This window comes from Theobroma cacao, chromosome 9, assembly GCF_053813885.1.
Source record: "Theobroma cacao isolate CCN51 chromosome 9, ASM5381388v1, whole genome shotgun sequence".
Classification (NCBI taxonomy): Eukaryota; Viridiplantae; Streptophyta; class Magnoliopsida; order Malvales; family Malvaceae; genus Theobroma; species Theobroma cacao.
In genome coordinates, this window is record NC_142647.1 from 46450420 (window position 1) to 46460595 (window position 10176).

The following is a 10176-nucleotide window of genomic DNA, read 5'->3' on the forward strand; positions in this document are numbered from 1 at the left end:
GCAATAATAATTGACTTGGACCTTTATATAGGTTTTAACAATCACATTCATATCAAATGTGAGATGGAATATCATAATCTCAGCTGCTCAAATCCATGATTTTCTCGTCAAAGTCTCAAATCCGATGTGGTATGGGGTATCATAATTACGATGGCAACAGAGACATGTTTATCTCATTTTTATGCATTAAATTGAAGCATTCATCACCATTCACCACCGTAAACATAACCCAGCAGGTCAAAACTGGATACTATTATGGGTTTTTCTCTAATTATTCAAATGATGTTAATAGAAATTTGTAGCAAAAGAACCATCAAATGCATATTAAAATCATCACAAAGTAAAGAGGAGAATTACAAGAAGTTACTTAAAACCCCCCTGCTAATTAAAGGTGGGTAAATAAACACATTCAGTGAATTGAACCCTTCAACGCTGAATTCTGACTAATGGAATGAAAGTAAGCAGCACCACTAGATTGAGAGAAGCTCCAACCTCTACAAGCACTCGCTACTAGATGGGACTGATATAATTAGCAAATCTACCTGTCAACCGCAAAAAGACAAATCATAGATAAAGTCACTAGCATATTATACACATAACAACAATGAATTTAATATCTGCCAAATGATCTGAAAATGATGATAATATCTAGACAGTAAAAGCAAATATTATCCCATCTTTTACCTTCTTTTTTTTTTTTTTTTGAAGAAATGCTACTTATCTACCTATGACAAGAGTTTCCTTACCAGACAGAAACCTTTCATTTACACCAGATTAGCATCTTGAGGAGATGAAATGCCTCCCAATTACGCTAAAAGATACTGAATTAACCAATTAGGTATCTTCTACTTAAAATAGATTTTACACAGAGCTTAATCCAAAGAATGCAATGCTTGAATGCACTGCCCCCATAATTGCTAAAGTGTTAATAGGATGAGCTTTGGAATTTATGACCAACTGGTTAAAAATTTAATCAATAGGGTTTCCATCAACGATAACTCACTGGCCACTGCTGAGTGGCTTAAGGTACAAAAGCATGTAAGCAAATCTACCCACCCACCCAACACCCACAGGGACAGGCAAAGAACAAAAAATGCTAAGGATAGCTTAACTCTAGTTCAAATTGTAGAATTTTCGGCAAAGAATTAGTTCAAGAAAGAATGAGGCATCAGCAGCAGTAAATCCAGATATCTAAACAATTGAGTTTGGAGTTTGAGGTTTTCGGATAAGCCTACCTAATTAAATATGCTCTCTAAGCAGCCAAGATGTCCAAACAGAGTGCGTAAACCGAAAAATGTCAAAAAAGCAAAAATGGAGATACCTTCAGCACAACTTTTGGCATCACGGGGAAGCTTGGAAACAAGGCAAGCCGATGCAACCGCACTGTAAACCGGTTGAAGAGTGCTCAGTTCTCGCCGAACCAACCTTCAGAAAATTACCAAAAAAAAAATTCTGAAACAATGAGATCATAGGAAAATAAAAAACCATTTGTTCTATTCGCAAAGAAACATAAGAAAAGGAAAGTACCGAGAAAGAGAGGGAGGAGAAATCCGGGTTTGGCGAAGATTGAAATTGGAGCGAAGTGAAGGATTAGGAACTGAAAATGGGACTCTCGTTCTCGTTGTTGTTGTTGTTGTTGCTGTTCTAAAGATTGGACGAAGAAAAGAAGATCTCGATGCAATTGTAGCTGCCATTTCTATGTTCTCTCAATCGGAAACCCGAAAACCTCTGCAAAACCCTGGTCCCCAAACCTGTGAATTTCGCCGCTTTGCTTCGTTCATAGGGCTTCGCTTAACGGACTAGACCTTAAAGAGTCCACCAAAGCAAAAGCCCATTGCTTCCATTGGACTAACAGACCTTTTTTTAACCCAGCTGACTTGCTTTCATTTTATTTTATTGCATATTACAGTAATGAAGATTCTGAATATATTTAACGAGCGTGCGTTACTGTAGCTTCCTTGCCTAGTCTTGGTTGCCTAATCCAACTTCTGCAGTAGATGCAATTCTCATTCCATATCTCAACTAAATCAATGACCCTGCACAAATTACAGTGAAGTAAAACGTTTTCCATTCTTACTGAACAAATTGAAACAATATACATCACGAGTATTTCAAGAAGCTTTACGAGATATGTCAGATCTATACATATTCACAATTAAAACGATTCATCATCCACTGTTGATCTTGTAATTGGTATAGACCATCTCCCTAGATGGGCAGTGTAGTTTATGCACCGTATGATGCCTCTACCAGTAGGGCCGTCAGGGAAATCTACTACACTGACGCTCCCCGCATCAAGATGGAATGATCCTAGCCATTCTTTTGTCAGATTTAGGCAGTGTCCCATCATTGCTACGTACACTGAGGGATGACCAACAGCAACAACGATCTTTTCTTTCTCAGATTCGTTGGATAGTTCTGTCAACAACGAACTCCAGGCTCGCCCAGATTGCTCCCATAGTGTTGACATGACTCCATCGTCTAATCCATTTAACCAACCAGGGCGTAGAGATGAAACATCAATTGTGTCCTGCAGAACAGGTCAAAGTGAACGATTAGAACAACACCTGCAGAACACTAGAATAGAGCTGCTTATCACACTTTTATAGCACCAAAAGTGCATTTGAGACAAGTCTCTTAGCATGCAATGTTTAATAAAGAAGTGCAGATAGCCAGTCTTCATGCTAAGCTCTTGACCACAAACAAATGAAGCAAAAGGATCCTTTTGCCCATATCAATCATTGCGATGACATGAAATAGATGTAGTTCATAATTAAGATTCCAAATTTTTTCCTCCCAATCTCTATGAAGAAAATACGTGAATGGAATTAGAGATATCCTAAAATGTCAAGCTCAGTTATCCTGCCTTTGTTGATTGCCGAAGGATTTCTGCAACATCAAGGTCCTGTATATTCTTCATCTCTACATAACGAGGCACACAATCAGCACCCAAGCAATCAGCAGCCTCTTGCACCTACAATATAGACAGATTTTTGGAATTAGGGGCCAAAAGGGACTCTTGAATGGAACTCAAATACTAGCACTATCTCATTTATTTAGTTAATCATCAAGAGTGTGAGAAAGAGGGGCAAAGCAGAGTATGACTTCTCACATATTGACTGAAAGACAATGAGGATGAGCTTACTCGGGAGATAATTGTGGCTGTCTCAGCACAGGCATTCGATGGGCTGCTAACTATGGCACTCACTTTCAGATCAAGAAGCAACTCTGCATTTTTCTGGGCCTGTTAAGAACCCACTGAAAGGATTAGATAATATGACTTTCAACTATTAATCCATAGAGATGGTATCAGGTTTGTACCTGTATAACCCCAAGCATGTTCATTGGCTGATCACCTGAGTTGGACAAACTAGCCTGTGGAACAATAGAGGTAATGATTATTAATCCCAACATTTTTAAATGAGATTTTAACCCAATATGATGATAGAGTAATACAACAGACTGTGAACAAAAAATTAATTCACCATTATTCACATTGCATTCCCTCTGCAATACGAAATGTATTAAAACTAAATCAACAAGGCTTATAGGTATGCTAGTCCCAAGGACCATTCTCTGGTAGATGATATCAGTCTCAGGCTGCAAGAGAATGTGTCTGAATTTGAGAGCCCCATTTCATGCAACTTATGGTTATACATATCACCCATTACAAAACAAGTGGCAATCTACCAAGCCATTGCTTCCATACCTCTGTATCCTGTGTGGATCCCTGACAAATGAGTATGATCCGCTTGCTGGTCTTTCTTCCTCCAGAGCTCCCAGTAGCAACAGGTGAACTTGGTGTCTGCAACAAAATTTCAACTATATTGGAAAAGAAGCCATAACCAATTATGTGACCTACATAGCAGTAATTCTCATCAAAGAAAATAAATGAATTAATTGAAAGAGACCAACTGCAGTTGCATAAAGGAAAATTCTTTCCATAAATTCAGAAGTTCAGCTCAACTAAAAACTGATCTTGTGCGTAGTGAAGTGTGATAACCTGATTTAGAGTAACATCCATTTGTTTGAATATTTATAGCATGCATCAACCAAGAAATGATCAGCTGTGAGGAAAGAGAATGAAATGATACAAAAACAACAAAAATTCAAAACAGCAATCAGCTGTTGAGTCACCAGAATCATTCTGGTTTCGGCTAAGAAACCTTATTTCTGCTATAGCATATTTATAGGTTTAATCCACCACAAGTTAATGCCAGTAAGGAACAAAGTTTAAAAAGTCCAATAACTTTTAACAGTAATTTTATATCATACCTGATTTAAACGATTAAGACAGATATATGGAGACCCTCCCTCAATCCGTGGGGTGAAATCAAGCACACTTACACCACAATTACTCTGAAGTAAAACCCTAAAGTATTCTGTTCCCAGTCCTGATCATCAGGAAAGGTAAAAGTATAAAAGAAAAAAGTAAGCTTAACAATGACCATCTATCTTTGCGTACTAACTTGTAACCATAACAGAAAAAGAGACCAGTACCTATTGCTGTTGCAACTAGAGCCTGATTAACAGCATTGTGAGCAACCACAAGAACAGACTTGCTTTCATGAGCAAGGATTTTAGTCCAGCAATTTCTGGCACGTCCCCACAACTCTCTGACCGGATAATGACCATCAATGTTGAAATTTGCAGCATCAACCTGCCACTGGCGATAAGCTGGACCAAACTTTGCTTTTCCCTCATGCTTTAAGAGGCCCTAAAATCCGCCAATAAACTGAGATAAAAATCATCACAAGACATTAAACCTTTCTAACCAAAAATATACATGTGCATTATGAGTTTCAATTACACAGAAATACAAGACAGATTAAGCAAAACATACACAGAAATACAAGACAGATTGAGCAAAACATACTTGAAATGAATAAAGATCAATTTCTCTCAAATCGGAATCTGTTATAATCTCTTCCTCTCGAATTCCCCATATGATTTCAGCTGTTCTTTTTGAACGAATGAGAGGGCTGAAATAAGAAAGAAAGCCCACCTTAGCAAAGTGATGATAATTAAGAGTTCAAAAGAAAAGAAATCTTCTGGCATTACCCTGAACAAGTGTTATATAATAATACTAACATCATAGTATTAGCCATTTTCTTTAATTAAAAATAAGCAAATAGCTAAATTTTAGAACGTATCCAAGCATAATCCTGTTATTAAAGATCCATTTTTCATTACATAAAATCAAATTTTAAATTTTAATTCTTCAATAAAAAAATAATTTCAACTCCTAAATTATCCCCATATATATATATACACGCTCGCGCACACACTTTCAATTCTTCTATAGTACATCTTTTTACCAACGTATTTTCAAAATTAAAAGGTAATTAATAAAAAGTAAAATACTTAAAAACAACCAAACAGAATGAAAATTGAACTGAAATTCAGAAGATGGCGGCAAAGAAGACCTGGAGAAGCAAACATCGAAAGAGTCATCGATGAGCATATAGCGGGAAGTCTCGGCTTGAGCTTCACCTTTCTTAGTCAAAACCGAGAAGTTAGAGCTCCCTTGGATCCTACCTTCCTCATTCCACGTGCTCTGCCCGTGCCTCACCAGCACCACCCTCTTCGCCGCCTTTATCGGAGGGAACGGAACCGACGCGTAAAGCTCCGGCCTCAGCTCCCTCTCCTCCGCCTTGTTGATCTCTTGGAGAGTCGATGATGATCGGACGGTGAACGGACTTCGACGTTTGGTAGGGAGATGGTGGAGTCGTCCGTGGAGAAGCGGAGGAGCTTGTGCGAGGGAAATCATCTTGGATTTTTTTTTTTTTTTTTGAGAATGTTGGTATCCTGTTTTCGCGGTAAATATTGAAAAGGATTTTCAGATTTTTGTATGGTTACCGTTGTTTCTATCGTGCTCAGGAGGGAATGACGTGTGGCAACCGCCACCAAGATTTTTTTTTTCTTAAAGAAAAATAAAATATAAGTTAAAATTTCATAGATTTTTTTATTTAAAAAAAAGGTAAATGAACACCATTAAATTGTAAAATAAAAATTCTGAAGCTTATTAAAATAATTATTTTTCAAGTGAAATAAAAATATAAATTCTGTTTGATCCTTGGGTTTTCTACGTTTGTCTTTTGACCCTTTTATCTTTAAAGAAAAAAAGGAAAATGGAAAGCAGAGAAAAAAATTGAAAAAAAAAACAACAAAATAATATAAAAAAAGTTTTGGGTTTCCCTTTCCTAATTTTGCTTATTCTCCTTTATTCTTTATTTTTTTCAAATATTTTTAAATAAAAATAACATAATTTAGAATGATTTTTAACAAAATAATTATTAAACATATACATTTAGCCAATAATTATTAAAATTATTGGATTGGTATGATTTTAAACTAATTTTATTTGCTACCACCAATATAATTTTTTTCTTTTTTTATTTTCTTATTAATTCTGTATCACAATAAAAATAAAATCCTAAAATATCCAACCCATTAAAGATTCAATTTTTCCTTTTTTTTTTTTAATTTTCAATTGTTTTAATTTCTTGGTTTAGATAGGACAGGGTTGGGTGAAAATATGATCAAGCCCAAGCCCAGACCAATATCCATGTAAAATAGGACGTCGGGCTTGAGCGGGCTCGATTTTTTATCCACTTAACTTTCCCGTTAAAGCCCAACATGCCCAATATTGTTATTGCTATTTTTGTCGAGGAAAAAAAAATCAGATTTTTTTCATTTGCTTTACAAAGAGAGAGAAGAAGAAATCTAATTTAAATTTTTGGCTTTGCATAATAATACCAAACGTACCTTATATTAATTACTTAAAATAATTGCAATTACACTATACTTGGGATATTTATCTCCTTGTTTATAATTGTAAATAATAGTCACATAAAAATGATTAAATCCAACAATTAAGGCTTAGTCTATAAACTATTACTCCTTATTGGGGGAAATTAAAGTTCAATATTGGAGTCCATTTTCTCTTTCCTTATTTGTATTTAAAAATAAAAACAAAAACAGAGTGATGACCCTAAGCCTACAAGTAACTTGTAGCCTTGTAGGTGTGCATGAGAACCAACAGCAAGCCTCGTGACCCCTTTTATCGATCAAGTTGATTGAATCCAAAAGGGAGAAGGAAAATGAAAGCCCCAAACTGTCATGCTAATTGGCATATGGCAGAGGGCACATCAATTCCAACAAGCAAGAGCAACAACTATTATGAGCTATGCTCATTAGATATGGTAGGGCTTGCTTTGGACCAAATCACACCCATCATTCTCCAAACCCCCCACCTCTTCAAACGGCTAGTTGGGTATAAATTTGCTTAAAACCCATCCTAGCCTTTCTTTCTTGTTAGCCGTTGCTTTCCCCAAACAAGGGGGGCCGAATTGGGGCAGTTCCCACTACCACAAGTTCCAGCTAGCAATGTTTTTCTTTTATTGTAGTTTAATCAATTTGCCTTTTGTGGGCTGACCCCATCATGACATTTGTCTCATTGTACACATGGCCACTTTCACTTGGGGCCCCATCTTTGCCATCAAAACCATCGGAGCCAGCTTGGATATTCATCCTTATCAATTTCTTACTTTTTTTTCCTTTTTTTTTTTGTTTTTAATTCCACTTTGGCAAAATTTTGCCAGTGCTCCATTGGCAATGTTATCTAGGGAGACTAGAGTAGTGTTGCTGACAAATATGCCATGGTCCAGGCCTATAGCACTCAAAAGGCCTAAATGTCATGCTATGGTCAAGTACAGCAGAGCCTGGATAGGAATAAGATTGCCCCTTTTGAGCTAAGATTCAACATTAGATGCATTGATTTAGAGTACTATCTTCTGCATTTGAACAATTGATTTAATGGTAGATACAGGTATTTCATTCTTAAAAAATTCAGGACTCGAATTCCCAAATCATATGGATAGGGTCAACTGGGTGTATTTTAGAATAAAGTTGAAGAAAATGGTTGCAGAGGATGCATAAACTTAACATGGTGAGATCACATGATTTGGCACCATATTTACCGTGGTTTAGATAATGATAGCCTTCAATTTCCCCTCTTTAAATGCCTGGAAATGAGCAGATGATCAGCAACTAGGCATTTCCTCTAACATGGAAAGAGGCCACGGTGAAAAGATTTGCATGAAAATTACAAGGATGCATCCGGTGAACAAGACAAGACACATAAGAATTGTCTAGTCTCAGCTCAGCCGTCTGAGAGGAGTCTGCAAATTCCAGGTGAAACATTATAGGACTTTACTCTCAGACCAAATAGGAAAAAAAGGGTATGTGTTACTGAAATAACTTGTCTCCTTAAAGGATTGCAACTGTATTTGATCTGGTGCAATTAGTGCCTTTATTAGGCAACCATGAATACATCCAACTTTCCCTAGCATTCACTTCACCTGTTTTTTAATCATCCTAAATTCCCAGATATTAATCAGTCATTTCCTTCACAAATCCAAGTATCCAACACACCATTTAGCACATGGGACCTGCAAAAAAACATATTAGCTTTTCTCTTCTTCTGCTGTTGGTTGTGCAAAATGTGGCAAAAGTGCACTAAGATCTGCATTTCATTGTGACCAACTTAATCAATCATTATCATCAGTAAAAGAAAAAGAAAGAAAGAAAGAAAGAACACCCTCCATCAATTTGTGATTTCCTCTTCTTTACTTGAGTTACTGTTTTGGGGTCTGTTGCATATTTACACTTGATCACCAGAACCCTGGCGTATATATCTTTATTTAACAAAAAAAATAATGTGCTCTTAATCATGCAAAATCATTGTTGTGATGTAACAATAATGAATCATCCAATGCAACTTCCCCATTGAATATGAACTCCATCTTTTTAACCAAAAGTGATAACTGGTTTTATTTCCTTAGTTGGTTGATTCAATTTTCCCCATCCAACTACACCAATTTTACAAATTTATTATCAAAATGAGCTGTGAAACAGTGGAAGTCAGGTCACTTTGTTTGGTTCCTTTAAAAAACAATTAGTGTATAGGTGAAGAAATCTGAAAGCATAACCAAGAGAATATCAGTAGGAGAAAATTCAGATTCTATTTTTGCAGGCTCATCAAATGAGTGATGAGTAATTGAGATTTGGAAACAATATGAAATGATTTGTGTCATTTTCAGAGACATCTAAAGTCGCTCAATTCACATTTAATTATTCAAATACCCAAAATCAAAACTTTTGCTTGACCCTTTGGTTCTGTGGGTTAATCCTATTGGCCTCAACTTGGAATCCTTCCAATCCATGCCACTGTCAATTCCTTTCATACACTTTCTGAACCTTTTCTCCAACAGAAACATAGCTAAGACTTTCCCCAAACCATATCAAACTTAACATAGTACTGTTTAATTAGTAATGTTAATAAAATTAATGACCCATATTGGAAAAAGAATCACTCAAATTTTGTAACTTGTGCGTTTGTATATAAAATAATCTTTTATTTAAACCAGTCAACTTGCAATCATGTGTTATTTGACTTAAATACCATTCAATTTTGATAATTATTATTTTTTATGAAATTTTTATACTAATATTACATTTAATAAAAATTTTATATTTTTAGTTTAAATCAAATAAAATCATTGTGACAGTGAAAATATCATATAATTATGTCATATTATCATTAATTATGACATGTTAATAAGTCACACTAACATACTTAATATAAAAAATGATAATTAAGATTTTAAATATAAAAATTTGATTAGATATAATAAAAAATAAAAAAATTATTTAAATTTTTTAAAACACGTAAAGAATTTTTTTTTTTAAACTATTGTATGCTTATGAGAAAGTAAAACATAAAGATAGAATATAAATCTTGAATCTTATATTCTTTTTAAAGAAAAGTAACAACAATGCTAAGCCAAATCTTAATTATTAGGTAACATGTTATATTCAACTACTTTTATTTTTCTTTTTTACACTTTCACATTGATAAAATGGGGGGAAAAAAAATAATTTTCTCCTTTTTATTTGCATGGATTAAGAGGATTAGTTTTGTTTTTTTAGCTGTATAAAAAAGAGAGAGTTTAGTTAGCCGTTAAAATAAAACAAACATAATCTTAGTCAAGGCAACATCAAATGAACCCCTGTGTTTTTATGACATCATCCCTATTATCTCGGAAGAAACTAAACTAAACTAAACCAAACCAAACCCCACGACATGAAAAATTTAAGAAGAAAGAAAAAACG

At 35.1% G+C, this 10176-nt stretch overlaps 2 protein-coding genes across 2 annotated transcripts; both read right to left on the minus strand.

Moving 5' to 3' along the window:
* Window positions 1–295: 295 nt before the first annotated feature.
* LOC108663490 (PPR containing protein) lies at window positions 296–1922 on the minus strand. Its single transcript, XM_018128126.2, has 3 exons — window positions 1528–1922; window positions 1322–1425; window positions 296–542 (listed from the first exon to the last, which is right to left on the minus strand). Exons 1-3 carry the CDS (start codon window positions 1692–1694, stop codon window positions 511–513), a joined length of 303 nt encoding a protein of 100 aa, XP_017983615.2. The 5' UTR covers window positions 1695–1922; the 3' UTR covers window positions 296–510.
* Window positions 1923–2051: 129 nt separating this feature from the next.
* LOC18590390 (phosphoglycerate/bisphosphoglycerate mutase family protein) lies at window positions 2052–5828 on the minus strand. The gene is made up of 9 exons (XM_018128125.2): window positions 5427–5828; window positions 4877–4982; window positions 4501–4717; window positions 4276–4394; window positions 3710–3805; window positions 3322–3375; window positions 3146–3244; window positions 2867–2974; window positions 2052–2530 (listed from the first exon to the last, which is right to left on the minus strand). The coding sequence occupies exons 1-9, from the start codon at window positions 5768–5770 to the stop codon at window positions 2156–2158; spliced, it is 1518 nt and encodes a 505-aa protein (XP_017983614.2). The 5' UTR covers window positions 5771–5828; the 3' UTR covers window positions 2052–2155.
* Window positions 5829–10176: the final 4348 nt, after the last annotated feature.